At 36.8% G+C, this 27,802-nt stretch overlaps 1 protein-coding gene across 5 annotated transcripts in view; it reads left to right on the top strand.

Annotated features, from left to right (window-relative positions):
- Nucleotides 1-27,802, top strand: part of POLR3G (RNA polymerase III subunit G) — a 100,023-nt gene that overhangs the window by 61,347 nt on the left and 10,874 nt on the right. For 4 of the 5 annotated variants that reach the window (XM_019806498.2, XM_019806505.2, XM_034656483.1 and 1 more), the window contains 5 exons: nucleotides 3,812-3,961; nucleotides 6,669-6,798; nucleotides 14,077-14,133; nucleotides 17,008-17,058; nucleotides 24,518-24,600. In XM_019806498.2, coding sequence (XP_019662057.1) covers nucleotides 3,845-3,961; nucleotides 6,669-6,798; nucleotides 14,077-14,133; nucleotides 17,008-17,058; nucleotides 24,518-24,600 — 438 coding nt within the window. In that variant the 5' untranslated portion in view covers nucleotides 3,812-3,844. The remainder of the gene's footprint in view (nucleotides 1-3,811; nucleotides 3,962-6,668; nucleotides 6,799-14,076; nucleotides 14,134-17,007; nucleotides 17,059-24,517; nucleotides 24,601-27,802) is intronic. The other variant, XM_019806509.2, reaches the window with a different exon arrangement.

Here is a 27,802-nt window from a genome sequence, read left to right on the forward strand (position 1 = left end):
AAAAGGGAGGAGATAACAGTGAGCCATGTGCTTTGGAAGGCCAAGAGCCTGACAAAAGGCCAGTGGGAACCACTGGGGCCTTTGCATTTCAGCATCTTTCTGAATGTAGTTCCCATCACGAGTGAGGTAAAAGTGAACCCCTTACCACAGCTCACGCAGGGTTCCACAAAACCTGGCCTTGATCTGCCTCTCCTTGCTCCTCACTCCTCACCAAGGACATGGCTTTCTTGTTCCTCGGACACTCCCAGCATGTGACTTCTTCCTCTGCACTTGCTCCCCTTTTCTCTGTAGCCGCCTCTGCCTCGTCCCTCCCTTCTGTGGCTCACAGGCCTTCTCCAGCATGCTGCTCAGATTTATCCTCCCCCAAAAAGCCCTTCCTTGTGTGAAAAGCCACTACCATACCCCTTCATTATTCTCTGTCCCCTTACCATGATTTCTTTTCCTTCAGAGCTGTATTGATGATTTTCTAGGGCTGCTGTCACATTTTACCACAAACTGGGTGGTTTACAACAACAGAAATTTATTCTCTCACAGTTCTGGAGGCCCGAAGTCTGAAATCAAGGTGAAATCAAGGTGTGGGCAGGGTTCGTTCTTTCCGGAGGCTTTGAGGAAAAATGTGTTCCCTGCCTCTCCTAGCTTGTAGTGCATCCTGGCACTGTCTGGCATTCCCAGCTTGCAACTGCAGCACTCCAATCTCTGCCTTCACCTTCACACGGTGTTTCCCCTCTGTGCGTGTCTCTCTGCCCGAATTTCCCTTTTAGAAGGACACCTGTCATTGGAAGAGGGCCCACCCTGATCCACTATGACCTCATCTTAATGTGATTACATCTGCAAAGACTTTATTTCCAACTAAGGAAGGTCACATTCACAGGGGGTTAGGAGGTCCAGCATATTTGGGGGGGGACACAATTCAACCCACAACAAGAATACATAGTATTATGTGACACACTTATTTGTTTACGTGATTGTATTCTTTCAGCTGCCGAAATATAAGCCCTTAGGACAGGGATGCAGTTTTATTCAAGGCTTTCTGGGTCCTGCCACAGTGCCTGGAATGCTCAATATTGGTTGGTGAATGACTCAGTGAAATTGGTCTATATGAAGTAGGGGAGATTTAGATAACGAGGACATGGGGAAAGTTGTTTAAAAAACAAGGGAGATTTAGATAACGAGGACATGGGGCAAGTTGTTTAAAAACAAAGCCCTTCAGGGGCGCCTGGGTGGCGCAGCGGTTAAGCATCTGCCTTCGGCTCAGGGCGTGATCCCCGCGTTATGGGATCGAGCCCCACATCAGGCTCCTCTGCTATGAGCCCTTCTTCCTCTCCCACTCCCCCTGCTTGTGTTCCCTCTCTCGCTGGCTGTCTTTCTCTGTCAAATAAATAAATAAAATCGTTAAATAAATAAATTTAAATTTAAAAAAGTCCTTCATTCAAGAAGTTTGGGAGGGTGAAAAAAGAGCAAGGCAGTGGTTGACTCAAAGCATTCCAAAGATTGAGGCTCTGGCCTCACTTGTGAGCCATTTTCCCTATGAGATAGTTACTGGAGTCCAAGAAATACTTCTCAGCTCTGCAAGAGAAGAAAATGAATTTGTCAGCTTCTCTAGGTACAAGAAAACTGACTCATAATAGCCAAACTAAGAAGAAATACATCTGTAGGCCATGTAATCATTAAGGGTGACTCAAGAGCGAGGATTGATTTTTCTGCCAAGGGCAATGTATTCACTAATGATATCAGTTTCTACACCCAAAGGTACTTGATAAATATGGACGTTTAGAGGCAGCAGAATTTGGTATTTCTTAAGGGATAGTCCATCAAGCAAAGGTAGGTGATATACTCTCTTTTTAGGGTGAGTTTTCCCAACAGTTTCTTAGAGCTCACTTCCAAAGATTCTGGTGTAGCTTCGAATACTTGAGGATCACTTGAGGTTCGGTATATTTAACAAGTTCTCCAGGTAATTTTCATGATCAGGCATTTTGGGAAATGTTACCTGGAATTGTTCTTAATCTTTACTTAGTATCAAATCCCAGATTAGAATTAAGCCCAGTGGTCTCAACCATGCCTACCAGGCTCTCACAATTCATTTCTTAGAGTGAAGATGTGTCTCTCTGCTCAGCGGTTTTCATACTTGGGAAACCTGCTTTGTGTGGGCTCAGCATATGCTTGAGTGACTCAGCAAATGAAACACAGCCATTTGGATATTCTCCCTCTCTTTTAGTGTGGACAGATGGAATGAGCTTAACTATCAAAATAAGTACCTTTCCTATATAACTTGTGCTTCATTGTTACTAAATGGTGAATGAGGTGGATTGATTCCTGATAGAATTCCAATTAGTAGGTACAGAAAGAATGGAATTACAATCCATAATGGAATAATGAATCTAGACTACGATCATCAATGGCTGCTAAAATCATTAGGTGAAAATTGTTGGGGAAGTTTATACTAGATGAAACAGACTGATAGCACTCGAACCCACTGACCAGAAAACATCGCTGAGAGAGAGAGGGAGGGAGAGACTTCATGTGCATCTTGATGTAATGCAGTAGGAAGAACAGAGCATCTCTTTTAAGTGTTCTTGCAAAAAATTTAACTCAAATTTAAGTAAGCCTCTAGTCCACCTATTTAAAAAATACAGGGACTAGAGGAGGGTATTAAACCACATCTCCTGGATTCAGTTCCTCAGATTCAGAGATGGGAGAATGTACAGCCTTGCTACTTTCAAACTGTGGATTGCACACCAGCGGCGTTGATATCCCCAGAGAGCTTGTTAGAAATGCAGATTCTCGACCAAATGAAAGCCTCTGCATTTTAACAAGATTCCTAGGTAATTCTCATGTGCCTTAAATTTGGAGAAGCGTTGTCCAGGAAATGACCTCATGTTTTCAACAAATAATGGTAAGGAAAGAAAGAGAGGGGAACCGTTGAGTGGTGTGGGAGGATATATTACTGCTTTGTTGGGCTTGCAGGATTGAATGATACACGTATTATCAATGGGAAAAGAGATTTAGAGGATGCGTGTTAGAATCATCACTAGAGTGAAATGCAGACTTGTAATGAAAGAGCCTTGGTGAAGGGATCCCTGTTAATATGCTGCCAGCTCACTTCTCACACTATAGTACAATCATGTTTCAGACAATTCAGAAATTCAGTGCAGAACTTGCGTATGTGACATCTCTCCTGTCCCCAAAGTTTAAAAGAGTGCAGGTTTATCATACCTTTAATTTAACTATTTCAGATGTTTTTCTCTGGACTTTAAAGATTTTGTTTTTGGTTGGACACACTTCAGCGTCTTACTGAGCCTGTTCCCATTTCTAAAAGGACATTGGATTACATCTCAAGGATTCTTTCCAACACTCAAATTTGAGGATAAATAAATCATTTAAAAATCTCACGCGTATATGACTAATGATAGTGCATGTGACTAATGATAGTCTTCAAGTTGAATAAAAAAGCAAAGCAGCCTGTCTTCATCAGCCAGACCTTTCCTTGTCCACACTTTTCACAAATGTGCGAGATCTTGATGCCAAATCACAGAGGGGTGGAGAGAACTGTGTCAGCTGGCTGTACAGTGGCCTGGACGGCATCCCAAAGGAGACCAAGCGTCAGCCTTTCACCCAGGGCCTAGATGAGGTTGTTGAGTCCATCCCCGTGTCACCTGTGAGGCATGACTGGATGTGAGGGGTCCAGAAATTAGTCTATCATGTGTTTCTTTACAAGTTTTATTTTCCATAAGATTGGCCATGTTACTTAACAGGCGAAGTTTTATATTTTGCTTTAAAATGTTGGTTTCCTTTTTTACATGATGTCTTTCAGAATTTGCCCACTTTTCTGGTATAACTAATTCTGATGGCTGGGAATAAAGGACGTGGACGTGCAGCTTACACTTTCAATATTGAGGCAGTTGGATTTGGCAGAGGTGAAAAGTTACCTGATGTAGCATTGAAACCACCTCCACTATTTCCCGTAAGTACATTAAAAGCAGATTTCTCAGTTTGTTTTTTCATGTTTCGAAGAGAATTAAAATTCTATATAGGACTGAATAGAGGATATCATTATAATATCTTAAATGTGAGAAAGTAAAGGAGAGTATGCTTCACTGCTGTTATTCTTCCCTGAACCTCTTCTAATTTTTAACACTGCTTTCTTAAGACACAGAAAAAGTGTATACACCTTTCCTTGAATATACTCAGTACTATGTGAAGTAAGAATGGATTTTTTCAATTCCTGCATCTTCTATTGCTGTGTTTGATGTATTCCAACGTCAAAATAATATTTTTGAAAGTCAGCTTAGATTTTACAGTGGTCCCCAATGGTCCTCGCTCTACCAGACTTTTACTTAATGATTTTCTTCTCATCTTGTATCTATAGAATTTGATTTTGTTCCCTAGTTAGTATACCATTTGGTCTTTTCCCTGCTCAGCTTTTTTTTGTTTTGTCTTGTTTACTTCTCTATTTTTTAGAAGTCGATTTGAATTTTGTTGCTGTTTCTCAACATCAAAGTGTTCCTACTACATTTAGTGTTGCTTTTAAATTTAATGAGTATGCTGTAAACTTAATTGGCATAATATTTAATGCTTTCACTTTACATTTAGTTTAAAACCTAAGCTTACATTTCCGGGTGTGTATGTGCTGCAGTATAAAAAAATGAAAAAATCATAAATAACCACATAGCCCTCAATCCAGGAATCTTTCCCCTATTTCAAAAGGGAAAAGTCCCTTGTCAAAAGATATGTAAGTAGAGGACCCTGAACAAATGTATCTAGGGATCTAGATGTCTTACACAGGGAGTCTACTTTTTGCTCTTGGTATTTTGCCTTTTTGATATTTAGTAAATATCCTGAAACAACAATAAACATCTCATATATAGGCATAATGTCACTTAATACATTGCTTTTTTTCTTTTTTTTAAATACATTTAACAGATTTATTTTTTATTTCTTTATTTTTATTATTTCTTTATTTATTTATAATGTTATGTTGGGTATTAAGGAGGGCACGTATTCAAAGGAGCGCTGGGTGTTATACACAAATGATGAATCATGAAACACTACATCAAAAACTAATGAAGTACTGTATGGTGATTAACATTGATTTCTTTTAAAACAAACTCTTCTCCATGTGTGAGGATACTTCTAAACACTGGGAATATTAGGACATGTTTTATACTTGGAATAACATTGAAATTCCTTACTACTGGCAAACTGGCTGTGTTTGATATGGCCTTGCCGATGTCTCTCTAACTTTTCCTGTCACTGACCTTCTCTTTCCCTAGCCATCATGGCTTCCTTATTCTCTCAGATGTTTTCCTCTGCTGGTTTCCCTGGCTGGAGCAGTCTGTTCTCAAGTCTTTCCGTGATGGCTTCCTAATTTCATTCAGCACTCTGCTCCAACATGACTTCCTGAGAGGTCATGTGTGCTTACCCTGTCTAGACCAACTACCTCCAACCTCCATGTACTCTGTCTGTCACTCTTTCCTCGACCCAGCTTTGTTGTTTTCATGCCACTTATCACTACCTGAAATTGTGTATTTCCTCATTGTTTACTTATGTCTTATGTTTTTCTCCCCTAGAATGTAAGTTCCATAAGAGCAGGAAGTTTGATTAGTTCATCATGGTGTCTCTTGTTGTCTAACCGTGTCTGGCTTATAGTACACACTCAATAAATAGTTGTAGAATGAATGAATAAAATCAGAGTGAAATTTTGAAAATGTACCCTATACTTAGCTCTGATACTTTTTTTTTAAAGAAATGTCTTTACTACATACCCTGAGGCCCCACTTTTTAATAAATATATGTATTTTATGAATATATGTAAATATATATCTATATCTATCTATTTATCTATCTGTCTATATATATGCATGTGTGTAATTCTTTAAAATTGAAGACATAGAGAGGCACCTGAGTGACTCAGTCGGGTGGGCGTCTGACTCTTGATTTCACCTCAGGTCATGATCTCAGGGACTTGGGATTAATCACTAGGTCGGGCTTGGCGCTGAGTGTGGAACCTGCTTGGGATTCTCTCTCTTTCTCCTTCTGTCAGCCCGCACCCCAGCCCTGCACATGTGCACACGCTCTCTCTCTCTCTGTCTAAAAAAAAAAAGTTGAAGTGTAGATTGAAACTCCTGCTTTGTCATTTACATATCATATGAGCTTATAAATGTTCACTTCTCAGTTTATTTACTGTTAACGGGAAAACAGTGATGATACTTTCAATGGGATCATAGATGTTGAATATTGAGGAAATCTTGGTAAGAGTAACCACTTGCTAAATAATAGCTGCTACTTTTATTCTTTTTTTTTTTTTTTAAGTTACTCCTCCCACTAATACCACCACTACTAATTGAAGTTAATAGGAAACTAAAGCAGTGGCTCTCATTTGGGTGCCTTGACTTCTAAACTATGTAATCACAGTCAATAGACTATGTAACAAAATAATTGTTGGTGTGGTCAATAGGAAAATTAAGCATCTTTCCTACCTCTAAGATAAGAGCGAAGTAGGAAATGGCCTGAAAGGTTAAATAGATTACAAAAGCTCAGCATCTTCTCAGTTGATTTTAAAGCTTAGTACCTATAAAATGTAGTTTTTCAATAAAACTGACATTTTCCAGATTATAGACAAAAGGGATATTTAAATACTTAGCTTATTAAAAAAATTGTCTCTTTAAAAGGATACAGATTATAAACCAGTGCCACTGAAAGCAGGAGAGGGTGAAGATTACATGCTGGCCTTGAAACAGGAGTTGAGAGAAACTATGAAAAGAATGCCTTATTATATGGAAACACCTGAAGAAAAACAAGGTGGGTATTGGACTCTTTGATTCTGTGGTGAATGTATACAGATGAAAACAATGTTTCTATACAAGATATATGGTCATTTAATGCTGATTGATTGATTTAGTTCACAGAAATTATCCACTACCTTGAAAAAGCATACTTAATGTTGATTTAAAAGAAAATGTATTTTAAACTTTTTTATATTTTATTTTTAAAATTACCTTTCAAGGGGCGCCTGGGTGGCTCAGCCGTTAAGCGTTTGCCTTTGGCTCAGGTCATGATCTCGGGATCCTGGGATTGAGCCCCGCATTGGGCTCCCTGCTCAGCAGGAAGCCTGCTTCTCTCTCTCCTACTCCCCCTGCTTGTGTTCCATCTCTCGCTGTGTCTGTCTGTGAAATAAATAAAATCTTAAAAAAAAAAAAATTACCTTTCAAGAGAAGCTTTATGTGTTTGGTGAAAATTATGAGAAACAAAAATATTAAAAAGTAAAAATCACCTATAATGCTTATGTCTGGAGATCTATTAATATTTTATTGTATATTCTGGATTTTTTTCTTTTGTATGTGTATTCTTTTTATAAAATTGGATTCATAGTCTTTGTATCTTCCTTTTCTACTTAATAGCATGTTATTAGCATTTTCACATACCCTTAGTATTCTTGGAAAATATAATTTTTAATGACTATGTGGTATTTCATTGTGTATATATAACATTATTGTGAGTAGTTCCCTCCTGTTAGATTTAGTGGTTTTTTGCTCAGATATGTATATAATGCAATGATTACTGTCCTTATACATAAGTCTTTATGTCAGTCTCTATTTAATATATTGGTTACAACTTTTAAAAGGCTTGACTATATTTTGGCTTATTATTTTGTATATCAGACATAATAGGAAGTATAAAGCATGTACTCATTGATTATGCCAAGGACAGAGAGGAGAAATTACAGTTGGAGAAGGCTTGACAGTCTCAGACAGGGAGTGGGAAGTGGTTTTAGAGGAAGAGAACTCATTCCTGAGTAGTTATTTAGCACAGATCTATATTGATTTTCAGTTTCTGCCCTTGAGTGTTGAAATTAGAGAAATCGATATCCTTGAGTTCCCAAAACAACATCATTAAAGCATGAGAAATTCATACAGTATCATCTCATTCCATTAGTATTAAAAATGCATTCCATTTTCACTCTCTGTAAAAGACTTAGAACTGGCTAAGAGTCAAAAAGAAAGTCTTATACAGTAATATTATATGTGCTTATAATTATAAGAAGCATTTTAGACAAGTTCATTTGATTTTTCAAACATAGCTGCTTGAAGTTGATATAATGGTTTCATAGGACACTTTTATTTCAAAAAAGTGAATTTTTTTTATTTTCATGTTATGTTGCATGCTTTTATCTATTTGATTCAAAAATGAAATTAAAGCTCTCATTTTAAAGATTTAAAAAAGTTAGATTAAATGAACTAATAAACATTCATTCTTAGTAGAAAAAATAATAGTGTAGGGTATGCTTTAATCTTTTTAAAATTAGTGTTTTCTCTAGACCATGGAACAGATTCACTTAACTAAATGTGGTCATTATTAAAGCACAGGTCTAATTTACAAGTGTATCATATTATGAAAACATATCTGTGAGTCTTTTAAACAGGGACATTAGGAACATAATTTTGTTGCTGGTTTCTGGGAGTGGTTGGCTTGTACCTGGATTAAGAGGCTCTTTATCTTTGATAATTGCACAAAGTATTTAAAAATACAAGGAATCTTTGTTTCTTTTTCTTGAGAAAATGCTTGTATGGAATTTTCCAAATTGATACAAGTGCATTCTCCTTCACAATGTTTTCTTTTCTTTTCTGATGTAATGTGTTTTTAGAAAACTATGGTTGAAAATGAAGTTTTTTTTTTTAAAAAAAATACACATACGTATGCATGTTTATAAGTTAGTATAATATATGCTATATATATATATATATGCTTATCTTTGTGTGTGTATATACATATATATAAAGTGTTTATATACTATGCATACCACAAACGAGAAAGAATTGGCCATACTGAACAGAAGTATGCAACTATCAGAGGGAGCTGTACTCTGGGTAGTGTTCTATCACTGTACCTTCACCAGCCTTCTCCTATCGCTCACCACCCATATGGTTTAGGAAAGGACTCGTGTAAATAAATAAGGGTAAGAGGTCTCAAGGCTTCCTGATAATCAAGTGGCTAGTGGCTCAGGGTATTGAGATCACAAAGAACTGAGGACAAAGAATGAAAATATTTCTTGTTGTGATATCTTCAGAATTTGTTTATAATGTTTTTGGGTAGAATTATAGAAATGATTGGTATTTTCTTTATGATGAAATGTATTATCTTTGTAATAAAAGAAAAACATCCATGAATATTATTACTTTACTGAAATATAGTTGCAAGGTGTATGGAGAGCATCTGATCCAAGGGTTCCCAGTTCAGGTTCCTAAACCACTAGGGTCCTCTGAGGTAGAAACAGGAATGACAGTTGTGATGGTTCTGTAAGCCATTTTTAGAATTTCAGAAGCTCAATAGAAATTATGCATTTACCTGTGCTATGGTTACAAGATCTGTTATTGAATAAATGGAGTTTGATTTTTATTAATTAACTATCAACATGCCATCAGGGTCCATGGAACCCGATTTTGATTTTTGAGTTTCTTTTTGAACAGTGATTGATATTCATAACTTTTATTTTTTAATAGAGATCTTCCAAAGAACAAAGACAATTTATTTTAAAAAAAGAAAGAGGGACTCAGTGGGTGGCTCAGTCAGTTAAGTGTCTGACTCCTGATTTCAGCTCAGGTCATGATCTCAGGGTTGTGAGATCCAACCCCACACTGGTCTCTGCACTCAGCCAGGAGTCTGCTTGAGGTTCTCTCTCTCCCTCTCCTTCTACCCCTACCCCTGTTCAGTAAATAAATGAAATCTTTTAAAGAATTTTTTTTTAATGAAAAAATGAACAAATCTCATTTTATCTTAGCATTACCATATTGGCCCATTGTACCCTTTCATAAATCTAAATCCATTCTGGAATCTTAGTGATCTTATTTTTCCTTCAGCTGTCTTGCTATTTCATCAGCATAGAAACTATTTCATCATTACTTGTGAACTATCCTCCTCATACTGGAAAATAAAAGACTGAAATATATATGTATATTTTTATACATTATATATTAAGGAAGAATGATGAAGTTACATTGAAGGATGGTGCAGTATTGAAATAAATCAGCACCATTACATTATCCTTTAGTGTTTCTATTGTGTTGCCCAAAGTATTACATTAATTTTTAGGAAGCTATAGAAGAAGTCTAGAGAGACTCTTGTCTTTATAGTTGTTCTGTTTTGTTTTTGTTTTCATAGAATACAATTGAGAATTCAGAATTATTCATTTTCTGCCCGTAATGGCAAAGAGAACAAAATTGACAGAGGAAGGTGTTATACTAGACAAATCAGAAGATGAATGTAGAGGCAGCAGCTCTTTAGGCACTAACAATGATTATGAAATTGATTGTATAAGTGAAATATCTTGAGTCTTCAGATAAGAGTATTCTAAATGAATTTTCTCAAACTCAAGAGTCAGTGGGTAAACAATACATCTCTAAGAATAAAAAGGAAATATGGTATTCTCATACAATTAATCCTTGAAAAGCAACTTGTCACGTTAATATTTTGTGATAAGAACCTGGAACATCCTGTTTGTTGAAATGACATATGACCATATTTTTCTTTTTTTCTTTTTTATGGTGTTTACCAAAAGTTATTTGATGTAGTTTGGGCAAATGCTCAAGCAAGGACAAAGATGATCAAAAGGAAATAGGTTATGTAGAAGTGAAAGAATTTGTTGGATTTATCATGTTAATTGGTAATTATAAATTTAATAATGAAAATATTTTACAATTATAGACCAAAGAAGATGGCTGGGCCATCTTCACTTCAATACAAATGTGAGCCATCAAAGCTTTTTTTTTTTTTTAAGATTTTATTTATTTATTTATTCATTTATTTATTTATTTATTGTCAGAGAGAGAGCACAAGCAGGGCGAGCGGCAGACAGAGGAGAAGCAGGCTCCTCGCTGAGCAAGGAGCCCAATGAGGGACTCCATCCCAAGACCCTGGGATCATGACCTGAGCCAAAAGCAGATGTTTAACTGACTGAGCCACCCAGGCGTCCCATCAAAGCTTTTTAAAGTATTACATTTTGACAATGCAAGTATAAGTAAAAGAATTGACGGGACTGGAGGAGATTATGCTACAGGACTGGAGGAGATTATGCTAAGTGAAATAATCAAGCAGAGAAAGACAATTATATGGTTTCAGTCATTTATGGAACATAAGAAATAGGAAGATCGGTAGGAGAAAAAGGGAAGAATGAAGGGGGGGTAAACAGAAGGGGGAATGAACCATGAGAGACTATGGACTCTGGGAAACAAACTGAGGGCTTCAGAGGGGAGGGGGGTGGGGGACTGGGATAGGCCGGTGATGGGTATTAAGGAGGGCACATATTGCATGGTGCACTGGGTGTTACACGCAAATAATGAATCATGGAACATTGCATCAAAAACTGGGGATGTACTGTATGGTCACGAATATAACAAAATAAAAATTATTTTTAAAACAAAGAATTGGAAATAATGATAAGCTGGAACCTATTAGAAATGTATTACTAATCCAGAATCATTTCAATGGTGCAAGTGTGAGAAGAACCAGAAGTAACAAGTTAGAACTTATTGATAAAGATATATTTGAAATCTGGAATCAGGATATATGAAATGCATATATTCAGTTTGTGCATGACAGCTGTACATGCCTTCCTAGAATGCATAGTTGATGCACAGTTAACTGCATTCAAAAGGCATTGCCCATTTTGGGTAAACAGACCTTCAAAACCAGGAAAATAATGGAACATAAATTGGAGTTTAGTGTACTTAAGTTCTTATTAAAATTTCTAATAACTTTCTTTTTAAATAACAGCTTTATTGAGATAAAATTCACATATATAAAATACACTTTTTAAAGTATACAATTCAGTGGCTTTTAGTGTGGTTACAGAATTGTGCAACCAACACTACTCTCTAATTTTTGGAACCTTTTCGTTGTCCTGAAAAGAAACCCTATGCCTATTAGTATCACCCCTCATTCTCCCCTGTCTTTAGTCGTGGCAGTCACTAATCTGCCTTGTCTGTAGTGACTGTCTGTTCTGGACATTTTGTATAAATGGAATCGTAGGGATGCTTGCTGGCTCAGTCAGTGAAGCATGCAACTATTGATCTCGGGATTGTAAATTCAGGCCCAACATTGGGTGTAGAGATTACTTAAAAATAAAATCTTTGAAAAAAGGGAATCATAAAATGTGTCCTTTTGTGACTGGCTTCTTTAGTATAATGTTTTCAGGGTTCCCTGATGGTACAACATGATTCGTTCCTTTTTGTGACTGAATAATATTCCATTGTTTGGATACACCACATTTTGTTTATCCATTCACCAGTTGATGGACATTTGGGTCAGTTCCACTTTGGAGGTATCATGAGCAATGCTGCTTTGAACATTTATGTACATGTTTTTGAGTGGACATATGGTATTTCTATTGGGTATTTATCTATGGTAACTCTGTATTTAACATTTTGAGGAACTGCCAAACTGTTTTCCAAAGCACTTGCACCATTTTACATTGCCAGCACTATATGAGGGTTCTAGTTTCTCAACCCCTTTCCCAACAGTTGTTGGTTATAGTTTCTCCACACCTTTGTCTTTTTGGTTATAGCCATCCAACTGGGTATAAAGTTGTGTCTAGTTGTGGTTTTGATTTGAATTTCCAAAATACCTATGATGTTGAACATCTTATGTGCTTTTTTCCATGCATATCTTCTTTGGAGACATGTCTATTTAAATCCTTTGCCTCTTTTTAACTGGATCTCAGTAGTTGGTTTTCAATATTGCTTATTCTTCCAAACTTTACTACTAAAGGTTAAATTTTTCCAAAATATGCAACCTGTTGTGGAAAAAAATTTTTAAATGCTAATCTGCCATCTGTGCTGAATTCTTTTTACAGATGAAAAGCTTGAGAGCAAGATGGAAGTCAAAACAGTTAAATACCTAGAAAAGCTTGATTTCTTGGTCTTGCTGATGTATTGTTTATTTTAGTTATTTTTGTTTAACACTAGAGTCTTAGTATTATTCGGAATCATGTTCTTAACATGGAAGAGATGTCAGTACATATTTGGGTCTTGCTTTTTATGTTTTCATCTTTTCTATTAACTTCCCTATTTCATGACTATACTCCTAACCCACATGTTATGATGAACCATGGTTTCAGGCGATGACTTGATGGTGTTGCTTGCCAGCTTACATTGGTAGGAAAGGGTTTGGGCCCTCTTTGAGGGAGTCTCTTGTGGTAAAGTGGGCGAAGCAGAAATAAGAGCCGTTCCCATTTTGGGCAAGCGCAGAAGGTCCCTGCAAGTTGTCAGCAGTTGGCATGGAAGGCTTGTAGCTTGCTTATTCATACCCCATCAAGTCCAACCTTAGCTACTCCTACCCTTTTCTCCATTCTTCTCCTCAGTGGGTTGTGAAGAGTAGCTCATTGAGAAGCCTAACTGTGTATTAATGTGTGTATCAGGCACTGGAGGTGAGCATACAGCTGTCCATCTCCACTTAGGTAGTTAATACATCCCAGTTACACAAGATTTAAAGAATGGGAGCTGGAGGTTAGTGTCACAAGAAGACTTTCTTGCCTGTATATGTAAGTGGCTTCCTGACCTGGCTTTGGGCTTTTGTGAATATTCTCAGAGATGAGTCAGGTTGTCTGATTCTAAAAACCATGTTTAGGGTTTAGGTCTCTGCTCACCCCCAGGCATTCATATCCAGTTGCTTCTTGCTACTTCCTTAAACATGTAATATTGAACTTTTCAGTAGGTGTTCAGGAACACATTATGTACAAATATAGGAAATTCCCTGTGTGTGAAATAAAATAAGTTTTGGGGGGGTTTTTTGTTTGTTTTTAAAGATTTAATTTATTTGACAGAGAGAGAGTGAGCACAAGCAGGGGGAGCGGCAGAGGGAGAGGGAGAAGCAGGCTTCTCATTGAGCAGGGAGCCCGACATGGGGCTTGATCCCAGGACCCTGGGATCATAACCTGAGCCGAAGGCAGACACTTAACCAACTGAGCCACCCAGGCGCCCTGAAATAAAAGATGTTATCTGCTGTTTTCGGTTATGGCTTAAGGAATGACTTAAATTCAGGCTTTTTCTTGACTTCTCTAATGAACACTTTCTTCTTTTTTTCTAGATATTGAAAGATACAGTAAAAGATACATGAAGGTGTACAAAGAGGAGTGGATACCAGGTAATTATAAAACTGAAAATACTAAATAATTTTTAAAGTTTATCTCCCTACCCCATATTTTTAGGGAAAATTTTCTATTTTCACCATGGGAATTTTCACTATAGGAAAATAGTCTTGCTCCTTTCCTATAATTAATTAGTAATGTATATCCTTTGAAAACCAGGATGAAAAGATTTTTATACTGTAACAAGGAGGAGTTAGTGTTTTTGGAGTTCTTAAAATACTTCTTTATAAAATAGGACTTGCCAAACCCATTTGGGCTTTCCTTTTCCATTGGCCACAATCACAATTTTAATCTACAGTACCAATAATACTTACGTGTTTGTGAGTGATTTTACAGCTTTTGAGGAGCAAACAAGTTTAGTTAAAGGATATTTTAAGCCAAATTCGTGGATATTCCTTTCTTTTAAGCAGATGTAGATATTTTTATTTGTTAAGATGGCTTTTCAGTAGAACCATATCTAAGAGAGTTTTTTTCAACGTTCACAAATTTTCCTTAGACACAGGCAAGATGGAAGAGGCTGGAGAGTTTTCATCCATCTCATTCATTTGCAGATAAAGAAACGTTGCCATAGAAATGGAGTGATTTATCAGGGTGACTGGGACAGTGCTACTAGAACCGAGGTCTTTTTTTAACTCACTTCCTTTTGACTTCTCTGTCCTTGGTGTTTTGTGGAAACTTCCTTTATGTAAGAGCATAAGTGGCATTTATAGCATTATTGCTTGCATGGGTTATAGTGGTCTTTTTAGTGTGGATCATTGATAAGGTTGGATTCCCCTTGACCACTCTCCTCTCTCCTATCTCAGATCTTTCATATCTGCCACATCATAAATATTCATCTCCTGAATGATTCTCTTTACATACATTTTCATGAACATCAGTGAGTCACTTATAAAAGCAGAAATATATTCAAAGCCAGATTTATTAGTTCAGGTAAAATAGCTTGAAATACTTCCTACAAAATATATTGAGTTTTTATTCGCAGGCAGTATTTTTTAATCCATTCTCATGTTGCTTCATTTTTCTGATTAATTCTGTGCTTAACCACGAAAAGAGAGTGGGGTCCCTGGGTGGCTCAGTCAGTTGAGCATCCAACGCTTGTTTTTGACTTAGGTAATGATCTCGGGGTGGGATTGAGCCCCGCATAGGGCTGCACGCTCAGCGAGGAATCCCTCCCACTCATGCATTCTCTCTCTCTAAAATGAATAAATAATTATTTTAAAAAATTAAAAGAAAGTGACAATTTAGAAGAATTGTTTAGCTAATTCAGGCAAAAAATTTTTTAAAGATTTACTTATTTATTAGAGAGAGAGTGCAGGAGGTGGTGCAGAGGGGAAGAAGAGAGAGAATCTCAAGCAGATTACCCACAGGGCTCAATCTCACAACCCTGGGATCATGACCTGAGCTGAAATCAAGAGTCTAAGGCTGAAGTGACTGAGCCTCCCAGGTGCCCCCGGCAAAATTATTTATTGAAGAAAATTTACTTTTCCTTAGGTATTGATATTTTTAATTATAAAGTTTTTGGATAATTATTAGAATTGTTTATTTAATTTTGCATGTGTTGGGATTGTGGTCACATATTTTAACTTTTGAAAAATATCAACTATAGACAATTTATAAAATACAGCATAGTCAAAGAATAAATAATACATAAGAAAAGCAGCTGTAATCCTAACACCCACAAAAAATTATTGTAATATTTTGTTCCCAACATAGAGGTTTCTCTGCACAAATATTAAATGTATAAAAATATTTATATGTTAGGTTTATTTTTTAATGAGATTCTGTACATACTATTTTAGGAACTTTTTTTCAAACAATGTATCATGAGTAACTCTTCATAAAAATTTTCTTGCATTATTTTTCTTGTTATGAAAATTTCTGTATTTAAAATTTATAATATAAATACTGTGTTGCTGTTGAAAGAATGTTGTAGAAATTTTATAGCACTATTTTGAAGTTTTTTAAGTTTATTTAATTTTTTCATACTCTCTGCATTCAGCGTGGGGCTTGAACTCACAACCGCAAGATCAAAGCCACATGCTCTACTGAGTGAGCCAGCCAAACGCCCTCAAAGTTGGTTTTTGTTTTGTTTTTCTTTAAGTTTTTAAAATTTATTTGACAGAGAGAGACACAGCGAGAGAGGGAACACAAGCAGGGGAAGCTGGAGAGGGAGAGGGAGAAGCAGGCTTCCCACTGAGCAGGGATCCCAATGTGGGGCTTGATCCCAGGACCCTGAGATTCTGACCTGAGCCAAAGTCAGACGCTTAATTGACTGAGCCACCCAGGCACCCCACCCCCCAAAGTTTTTTTAATAAACCTTTTCTTCTTCATAGGAGAAAATATATTACTATTATATTTTGATTCCCAGGCTAAATCTGTACAGTCAGATATTAAGAAATTTTATTTTCATTGCAGGAGCAACTGTGATGTCCTTTATTTATTGTTTTTAAAGATTTATTTTTTTTTTATTTGGGGAGAGAATCTTAAGCCCTGATCTGGGGCTCAGTCTCACGACCCTCATACATGACCTTAGCTGAAACCAAGAGTTGGATGTTTAAGCTACTGTGCCACCCAGGTGTCCCTGTCATGTCCTTTTTATTTTTTTTTTTTGAGATTTTATTTATTTATTTGAGAGAGAGAGAGAGAATACGAGCAAGGGGAGGAGCAGAGGAAGGGGGACAAGCAGGCTGCCCACTGAGTGGGGAGTCCAACTCACGGCTGTATCCCAGAACCCTGACATCATGACCTGAGTCAGATGCTTCGCTGACTGAGCTACCCACGCGCCCCCTGTCATGTCCTTTAAATAGTCATGTTGAGTGCCACTAATCCCTAGAGGGAATTTCAATTTTTTTTTTCTTTTGTATATGCAGATTGGAGAAGACTCCCAAGAGAAATGATGCCAAGGAAGAAGTGCAGAAAAGGTACGTTGATGAATGTAATAATCTAGGTTAAAAAAGGTTATTGCTCAAATTCTAGTTGTGAAATTATCAATCTGAAGTTATAATCAGTGTTCTGAATGCTTTTTCTTAAAATACGTTTGGCATTTGGTTATTTCTTTAAAACTTTTTGTTGTTGGTTTTTGTTTAGTTGGTTTTTTCTTTCTTTAATTATGGAATTTTGATGTGCCAAGAAAGACTTTTCTGGTATATAAACATTTTTTAAAATTTGAAATTTAGCATATTTGAAACTTTTTAAATGTTTTTACAGTCTATATTTTAAATTTTTAAAAATTAATTAACATAATGTATTATTAGTTTCAGAGGTAGAGGTCAGTGATTCATCAGTCTTACATAATACCCAGTGCTCATTACATCATGTGCCCTCCTTAATGTCAATCACCCAGTCACCCCATCCCTCTACCCCCCTCCCCTCCAACAACTCTCAGTTTGTTTCCTATGATTAGGTCTCTAATGGTTTGTCTCCCTCTCTGGTTTTGTCTTGTTTTATTTTTTCCTCTCTTCCCCTATGATCTTCTGTTTTGTTTCTTAAATTCCACATATCTGTGAGATCATATGATAATTGTCTTTCTCTAATTGACTTATTTCGCTTAGCCTTATACTCTCTAGTTCCATCCACGTTGTTGCAAATGGCAAGGTTTCATTTTTTGATGGCTGCGTAATATTCCAGTGTGTGTGTGTATGTGTGTGTGTCCACACACACATACACACACACACCACATCTTCTTTATCCATTCATCTGTTGATGGACATCTGGGCTCCTCCCATATTTTGGCTATTGTGGATGTTGCCACTATAGACATTGGTGTGCAGGTACCCCTTTGGATCACTACATTTGTATCTTTGAAGTAAATACCCAGTAGTGCAATTGCTGGGTCATAGGGTAGCTCTATTTTCAACTTTTTGAGGAACCCCCATACTGTTTTCCAGAGTGGATACACCAGGTTGCATTCCCACCAACAGTGTAAGAGGGTTCCCCTTTCTGTGCATCTTTGCCAACATCTGTCATTTCCTGACTTATTAATTTTAGCCATTCTGAATGGTGTGAGGTGGTATTGCATTGTGGTTTTGATTTGTATTTCCCTGATGATGAGTGATGTTAAGCATTTTTTCATGTGTCTGTTGGCCATTTGGATGTCTTCTTTGGAGAAATGTCTGTTCATGACTTCTGCCCATTTCTTTGATTGGATTATTTGTTCTTCGGGTGTTGAGTTTGATAAGTTCTTTATAAATTTTGGTTACTAGCCCTTTATCTGATAAGACATCTGCAAATATCTTCTCCTATTCTGTTGGTTGGCTTTTGGCTTTGTTGACTGTTTCTGTTGCTGTGCATATATTTTAAGTTTTTAACTAAAACATTTGGAACTGGTAAAATTTGGGAACTGTTAAATTAGAACTATATGTTGTACATAAAATACCAAAGTGAAAGTTTCTGATGTGTTGTTTTTTCATAATTCCACTGAGTAAAAAGTTGTTGAGCATCTACTATTGCCAGACACTGTGCTAAAAGGACTAAAACAGTAAGCAAAGTGGGAATAATCCTTGCCCTAATGGGGCTTGCAGTCAAATGAAGTAAAAACATTAAACAAAAACACAATGTCCTCATTGGGAGGTCGGGGGAGTTTCTTTGAGGAAACAGAATTGGAAGTCCAGATTAAAAAATGAGTAGGAGTTTACTAAGATATGGTTGGGGGAAGAACATTGGAGAAAGACCAGGTTTGTGAGGGGAAAGTCATGAGTTCAGTTTAAAGGTTGTCTTTGAGGTTCCTCTGAAATATATCAATAGAAACGTTAAGCATGTTGTTGTATACAGGGGGGTGGACCTCAAAATGGAGATGATAGTGATCAGCGTAGAGTTAATTGAAACATGAAGAAGGAAGGGTGAGATGGTCTAGGGTTAAATTAGAGAATTAGAAGCAATGAAGGCCTAAGCCTAAGCTTAGAGGAATGCCAAAATTTAATAGGCTGGTAATAGAGATTGAATCAGCAAAGAAAGGAGATAGAAAGAAAGAGAGAGGGGCGGGAGAGCGGAGAACCCAAGAGAGTACAGTTACAGAAGCAAGGGCATGCAAGAAGTAGAGACTATTTCCGCGCGCCCTGGTGGCTTAGTTGGTTAAGTGTCTGCCTTGGGCTCAGGTCATGATCCCGGGGTCTTGGGATCCAGCCCAGTGTCGGGCTCCCTGCTCAGTGGGGAGTCTGCTTCCCTCTCCTCCTGCTGCTTCCCATGCTTGTGCTCTCTCTCTCTGTCAAATACATAAATAAAATCTTAAAAAAAAAAAAAGAAAAAAGAAGTAGAGACTATTTCAAAAGGTGATCAACAGTGTTAAAGGAGGTTAAACATAGTTGCTGTGAGGTCAAGTAAGATAAAGATTGGAAAATGTAAACTAATTTTTGACATGTCGATCATTGTTGACCTCAGGGAGAGCTTTTTTCTTTTTTTAAAGATTTCATTTCTTTATTTATTTAGAGAGAGCATGTGAGGGCAGAGGGGCAGAGGGAGAGGGAGAGAGTGAATCTCAAGCAGACTCCGAGCTGACATGGGGCTCAGTCTCACAATCCTGAGATCATGACCTGAGCGAAAATCAAAAGTCAGACACTTAACCAACTGAACCACCCAGGCACCCCTCAGCGAGAGCTTTTTAAGAGATTTGTAAGGGTGGAATTCAGATTGGAATGGGTTAAACAGTAAATGAGAATTTAGGAAAAGGGGACAGCTAGCATAAATGAGTGTTTGGGGAATTTGGATATAAAGAATAAAGAGAGAGAAAGGGAAGTAGCCAGGGGTGCCTGGATGACTTAGCCAGCTGGGCATCTGCCGTCAGCTCAGGTCATGATCCCAGAGTCCTGGGGTGGAGCCCTGAGTTGGGCTTGGGCTCCCTGGTCAGCGGGGAGCCTGCTTGTCCCTCTCTCTCTGCTGCTCCCCCTGCTTGTACTCTTTATCGAATGAATGAATGAATAAATGGAAGTAGCCAGAGAGGTTAATAACAATGGGGTTAGAAACTAGGAGAAGAGAAGAAATTCCTCCAGCCCTTGCCCCTCTCTTTTCATCAGGCCTGGTATTTTGCATTTTGCTTTTTAATAGACTTCATTTTTTAGAGCAGTTTTAGATTCACAGGAAATTGAGCAGATAAGTACAGATTTCCCTTATGCTCCTTGCTGCCACACATGCATAGTCTCCCCCATTATTAACATCCCCCACCAGAGTGGTACATTTGTTACAATCAATGATCCTACTTTGACATATCACTAGTACACAGAGTCCATAGTTTACTTTAGGATTTACTCTTGTTATTGTACATTCTGTGCATAATGACGTGTCTACCATTGTATTATCATACATACTTTTACTGCTTTAAAAATTCTCTGTGCTCTGCCTTTCCATCCCTTCCTCCTCCTTACCCCTGGCAACCACTGATCTTTTTACCGTCTCCATAGCTTTGCCTTTTCCAGAATGTCGTATAGTCGGAAGTATACAGTATATAGCCTTTTCAGATGGGCTGCTTTTACTTAGTTATATGCATTTCAGTTTCCTCCATGACTTTTCATGGCTTGACAGCTCATTTTTTGTTAGTGCTAAATAATATTCCATAGTCTGGATGTTCCACAGTTTATTTATGACTGGAGGTCATCTTGATTGCTTCCAAGATTTGACGGTTATGAATAAAGTTGCTATAAATATCCATTGTTGTGCGGACATGAGTGTTCAACTCCTTTGAGTAAATACCAAGGAGGATGATTGCTGGACTGTATAGGAAGAATATGTTTAGTTTTGTAAGACACCACCAAACTGTCTTCCAAAGTTCCTCTGCCATTTTGCATTCCCACTAGCAACCAGTGAGAATTGCTATTTTTACACATCCTGGCTAGTATTTAGTACTGTCAGTGTTCTGGATTTTGGCCATTCTAATAGGTGTGTGGTAATATCTCAGTACTGTTTTAATTTGCATTTCCTGGTGACATATGATGTGGAGCATCTTCGTATATGCTTACTTGCCATTTGTGTATCTTGTTCGGCTTTAGGTAGATGTCTGTTTAGGTCTTTGGCCCACTTTCTAATGTTTTTTGTGTATGTGTGTGTTCTTGTTGAGTTTTAGGAGTTCTTTATATATTTTGTATCACAGTCTATAGGAAAAACTCATAGTCTATGCTGTGAATTTCTCCTTTACTCTTGTACTACTACCATATTCACAACATTTCTGACACCAGATGTGTGCAATTTCTTTCCCCACACCAAGCAGTTCTCTGCAACAGCAGCTGGGTGTCTTATAATTTAATTCAATTCCAACAGCAACTGGAATTAGCACAGACCCCACAAGTTAAGGACTCAGGCCCACAAGACTACTCCCTACTTCAGATGCTAATTGCAAGTAGTAGGTTCCCCGCGTTACCCACAACTTCTGTCTGACGTGGCTACGGATCAGAGGTTCCCATGACTTTCCTCCCACTTGGATTTCATTTGCTAGAACAGCTTGCAGAACTCAGGGAAACACTTTGGTTTACCAGTTTATTATTTAATGAAGGATATGATAAAGGCTATAGATGAACAGTCAGATGAAGAGATAGGTAGGGCAAAGTCTAGAAGTGTTCCCAGGACAGGAACTTCTGTCTCTTTTGAAGCGGGGATGCACCATCTTCCCAGTATGTGGATGTGTTTACCAACCTGGAAACTCCTCAAACACCCATACTTTGGTGATTTTTATAGAGACTTCATCACATAGGTATGATCACTCATTAACTCAATCTCCAGTCCCTCTCCCCTTTCCCAGGGAATAGAGGATGGAGCTGAAAATTCCAGTCTTTTAATCATGGTTTGTTCTGTCTTGTGACTATTCTCCATCTTGAAGCTATCCAGGAGCCCACCAAGAGTTGCCTCCTTAGAACAAAAGACACTTCTATCACCCACTAAATTCCAAGGGATTAGGAACTCTGCAGGAACCAGTTTCAAAGACTAAATATTAAAACAAAACATGTTCCTAGTGTTCTTATAAGGAAATTATAAGAGTTTTAGGAGTTCTGTGCCAGAAACCAGAAACAGAGACCAATATATATTTTTTCCATTATTTCACACAGTCCATTATCAGATATGTCTTTCACAATTATTTTCTCCCAGTCTATGGTTTGTTTTCTCAGTCTCTTGACATTATCTTTTGCAAAGCAGAATTTTTTAATTTTAATGAAGTCTGATTTATCAGTAGGCAAGTCCGACTTTCATAGATCGTAGCACTTTGTTGTTGTATCTAAAAGTCATCACCAAACTCAAGGTCATCTAGATTTTCTCTTATGTTATCTTTTAAGAATTTAATAGTTTTTATTTTTGTGTTCTGCGTAACTCAAAATGTGATCCATTTTGAGTTAATTTTGGTGAAGGGTGTAAGGTCTGTCTAGATTCATTTTATGCATGTGTAAGTTTAGTTGTTCCAACACCATTTGTTGAAAAGACTATCTTTTCTCCATTGTACTGCCTTAGCTTCTTTTTCTATATTTATGTGGGTCTATTTCTGGGCTCTCAGTTGTGTTCCATTGACCCTATGTTTATTCTTTCACTTTTATCACACAGTCTTAATTACTATAGCTTTAGAGTGTGTTTTAAAGTCCAGTATTGTCAGTCCTCCAACTTTGTTCTTTCCTTCAGTATTGTGTTGGCTATTCTGAATCTTTTGCCTCTCTGTACAAACATTAGAAACAGTTTGTTGATATTGAAAAATAACTTACTAAGATTTTGATTGAGATTGCGTTGAATCCATAGATGAATTTGGATCCCAGACATCCCAACAAATTTTGGTAATTTGACACTTCTCTCCCAGTTATACATAAAAGAATTTGTGATTATATAAAACCAGATTGATAAGTAGCAAAGATGCTCAGTGGCCTTTCGGCAACTGACTTTCTTAGTTAAGAGATCAGTAGTTTTTTTATTTTTATTTATTTATTTTTTTTATTTTTAAGATTGATTTATTTGAGAGAGAGAGAGCAAGCTGGGGGGAGGGGCCGAATAAGAGAGAGAATCCTGAAGCAGACTTCCTGCTGAGTGTGGAGCCCAACATGGGGCTCAATCCCGGGACTCTGAGATCATGACCTGAGGCGAAATCAAGCATCAGCTGATCAACTGACTGAGCCACCCAGGCGCCCCAAGAAACCAGTAGTTTTTAATAAGTTTATTTACTTGACCATGTTCTATAATACCCATTTAACAGACTCATGTGTTAGGAAATTTACATAATTCAACAAAAGATTCTTAAAGAAAAAGACTTCGTGATGTGAGTAAATTACATTCTTAGCTAATGTTTTCTGCATCGATATTATAATATATATTGAGATCTAGTTCATATGTGATACTACATTTTATGTGCTACAGTTCAAATTAAACAGTCTTTACCCTCAAGGGGAACAGAGAAAGTTACCTATTATTAAATCTAACTGTTACCTTTTTTCTGAGCAAAACTTCACAAATATATATTGGGGTTCTGAGCTCAGTGACTCCCTGAGGGGCAATTCGGTATAACACAGTAAACTGTAATTCCATCAGTTGTGGGTCATCCACCACAATCTAGAAATTTCTTCTTTTATAGGTTAAATGTTAATCTTTAACAAAATTATATCTTTCTGAGTCATATTTTCTCTGTTATCAAGTAATTTCTAGGTATTTAGTTTGATTTTGGGGAAGGACTGTAATACTTTTTGATCACAATGGGACAATTTTGTAGCATATCATAATGCCTTGGTAACTGACTAGCTGGATCTATATGTGAAATAATTCTCCATTCCCTGCAGTTGTAGAATAGTCTCAAATGCATTATTTTTTATATGGCTTAAAAAATATCCCAAAGCCATGAAAACATTTTATTTATATTGCTTTGAATTTTCATATTCACATAATGGGTGTGTTCAGTTTAACCAGTTTAATCTTCTTTCCAAAGATGAGGCTTATGTTGCATGAGTGTAACTCCTTTCTCATTTCTTTAACCATTGACAAACGCATATTTATTCTGCACTTGTTTTTTATTTTCCAAACCTGGTCAAATTGCCCTAGTCAAAATAAAGTACACTGATCAGTGAACAGGAAGCCAATGCAGATGATATATTTGTGAGAGTCTTTTCTGGTCCTCCCATGCTTCTACCTAAAGTAACATTTTAGTAGTTCAGGCCTTAATAACATTACTTGCCTGTACAGATTTTCAGTATCGGTAAAAAGCTATCTGGTTACAGTGTTAGAAAACATCCTATGAAGTGATTATCATTTATTCCTCATCATGGAAAATTGGTGAGGCATGCTGACTTGTTATTCTTTAAGAAAATCAATTTGGTCTGCAAATTATGTGCCTGCTATGACATATCACTATGCTAGACAGCATGTGAAAAGGCAAAGAAATATACTACGCAGTTGCTGTTACAGAAATATGTGTTAACAGTGGGTTTACTTCAGCAGGCCCCAAATCCGAAAAGGCGAAAGATACAGGCAAAGGTGCTTCACTCGCTAATACTGCAGATGTGTTGAAAAAAATTGAGGTAAGGTTTTCTTCTTGCTCTCCAAGCAAGCTGAAAAAGTGTCATGCCTCCTTTCACCTTCTTCAGTCTTTTCCACCTTCTCTCCCTTTTAATACTATGTGGCTCTGGCAGAACCACGCCCAGCACACAGGGTAACTGGAAAGATTTGAACATTGTTGGCTGGGAGGTAAAAAAGCTCCATCCTGCCCTTCTTCACCACTTACCTGTCAACTTACCTTCTGTCACCTGCTTCTTTTTCTATGTATCACTACTTTCCCCTTATGTTGGAATTATATATGGGAAAGAAACACAAAAGTGTTACATACCTAAAATGTATTTCTTTTAAAAAACCTCTCATTTTTTCCCCATTATTATATATGTACTTTTTTAGTGCTTTTTTTCCTCTCATGGTAAGTGTAGAAGATTCTATTGAGAAAAAAGCACATCTTACGGAACTACTTTTATACCTTCATTGTTTTTAATCTTTCAAAAATAGAAAGATAAAAAATCCAAAAGGTTAATAAACTGAAAACTTGCCCTCCCATCCCTTCCCCTAACCATCCAGTACCCACTTTGTAGACAACTAGTATTACCAGTTTCTTATAGATAGATCTTTCAGAAATATTTTATGCATAGCAAATAATTTTTTTTCTTTTTAATGACAAAAGCTAGCATATTATACCCTTCTGCATTTTCATTTCATCACTTATAATCAATGGAGATGGTTCTCTGTCAGTCTGTGTAGAGTTTGTCTTATTCTTTTTTTTTCCCCCTTTTTTGGCTGCACTATAAGAATGAACCATAATTTATTTAACCGGTACCCTATTGATGGATATAATGTTTCATCTAGAGTTTTGCTATTATAAATAGTGATGTAGTGAATTCATATTAAGTATGTCATTTTACATCTGTAGAGTAGATTTCTTGAAGTGGACTTCTTGGGTCAGTTGTTATGTATATTAGATAATATGGATAGATATTGACAGATCACTCTCCATGGAAGTTATGCCAATTTATTCCCACTGTCCATGCATATGTTACCTTGCATTGATGGTAATGATGATGATGATAACGATAGTAGCTAGCACTTACTGAGAACTTACTAGGTTCCAGGCTCTTTGATGAAAGCTATCTACGTACATTATGTCCTGAAGACTTCATAACAACAAAGAGAGATGGGTATTATTTTTCCTTACCTACAGATAAGGAGGTCAAGACTTTAAAATTTTTACTTGCCTGGTCAAGTTGGCACAGCTATGTGATAACAGAAACTCATATTTTTGTTATTTTATTTTTTGGCCTGTACTTGAGCTGGAGATAATATATCTGAAAATAATGCCAAGAGGATATTGAAGGAATGGTGGTAACTGTCAGGTTTAACTGTGGTGGAATGATGGATGGGGTTGTAGAACTAGCCAACTTGTATTGATTGAACACAGATTCTAACGCTTCTTAAAGCTTCCTGGAAAGAAGTTGCTAAGATGCCACGTGCTATAAGGAAGATTGATCTGAATGTGGTTTCTCATCAGAACAAATTGTTGTTTCCTGATTTTCTACCAATTGAACACCTTTTTCATTTTGCACATTGTTAAAACTGAAGTTTTAAATCTGGAAATCTGAATGAGTTAGCTTTATTATCTCAGTTAAAGAGCAAAATTGGCTTCTGGATGACTCTGTTATTGTTCATTTCTTCAGCAAAAGTAATTGCAAGTTTTATTATAATAAAACTTCTGTGGATGGGGAGGAAGTAACAGTCAAATCTCATGATGAATGTGTGAATAATCATACAGCAGCAAACTAATATTCGAGCCTATGCTTGATTTACAGGAAGCTCTCTCTGTAGGTTGGCTGCATATTATTTAAACTGAAAGAACAGTTAACTAAGTTAACTGTTTGCAACGTGTTTTCACATTGTGTTAATCACATTATTCTTAAAACAAATCTGCAAGGTAAATAGTTAAATCTCACAGAGGAGAAAATGGAGACTAGTAAGTAGACAAACCAAACTAGTAGCTTAGCACAAAAAGAAAAAAGTAATGAGACAATGTGTATGGCTCTAAGATCATGTTTTTTAAATTGCATAAATCTGCTATTGTTAACCGATTTAAGTATTTTATGGGTTTGATTTAGGTCTATGCGATACAAATAAAGTTGTTTCTTTTTAAAAAATATTTGGGGTGACAGTAATAGAAATAAAGACTTCCTAGTCCTACAGAGCAGTGAATGATTTTTATATTTTAAAAACATGCTCCATAATTCTTTTAAATATGTTTATTGCTAATTATGAAATAATAGCTAATAGCAGGATTTTTCAGATATAGCATATATCTTGCACACAGTTTCATAAGTACAGCACTACAATTCCCTTTAAACTAAACAAAATTTATGGGTTGTAGGCTTCTTTACTGCAATTTGATTAAAATAAAAAGAAAAAACTCCGTATGTTAACGTCGACATAGCATCATTATATGTGGGTGTGGGTGTGTGTGTTTATAGACACTTCAGAAGATCTATAAACACTATTTTGTTTACTTGCAATTTTCCAAAGGGCTTGTCAATTGGAAAAATTGCACACATTATATTGTGATAACTCATATAAGGCAACATGGGTCAGTGTGAAGATAAATCATCTTATGTCTATTACCTTGGTTTTATTTGTTCTCAGTGGAATGAGGTAGAAAAGGTGGAATTTGAATTTTTTTTAAAGGTTTTATTTACTTATTTGACAGAGAAAGAGAGAGAGCCTGAGTGAGCACAAGCAGGGGGAGAAGCAGGCAGAGGCAGAGGGAGAAGCACGCTTCCTGCTGAGCAGGGAGCCCAATGCAGGGCTTGATCCCAGGACCCTGGGATCATGACCTGAACCGAAGGCAGACACTTAGCCAACTAAGCCACCCAGGTGCCCCAGAATTTGAATTTTGATTAGAAATTGAATCTATCTGAATTAGTGTTTTTATTGCCTTTGATTTCCTTAAATTCAAACTTGAATATAATTAAAGGGATTTTAAAAAATAAATATTTAAGAGCCAGTAAAGGAATAGCTAAATTGTAGTCGCTCCAAATACAAATGTGTTTTCTGTCTATATGTAATCTACAAAGCAAACATAATAGGATGGAGCATTTACAACTATATGAATTAATGTTCTGATTATTGTTTAAGAATAATCATATCTTAGCTAAGGTGACCCTGTGCTTTAATTATGAGTATTAACAAAGGGGCACCTGG

Source organism: Ailuropoda melanoleuca, chromosome 3, assembly GCF_002007445.2.
Source record: "Ailuropoda melanoleuca isolate Jingjing chromosome 3, ASM200744v2, whole genome shotgun sequence".
In the NCBI taxonomy this organism is placed as follows: Eukaryota; Metazoa; Chordata; class Mammalia; order Carnivora; family Ursidae; genus Ailuropoda; species Ailuropoda melanoleuca.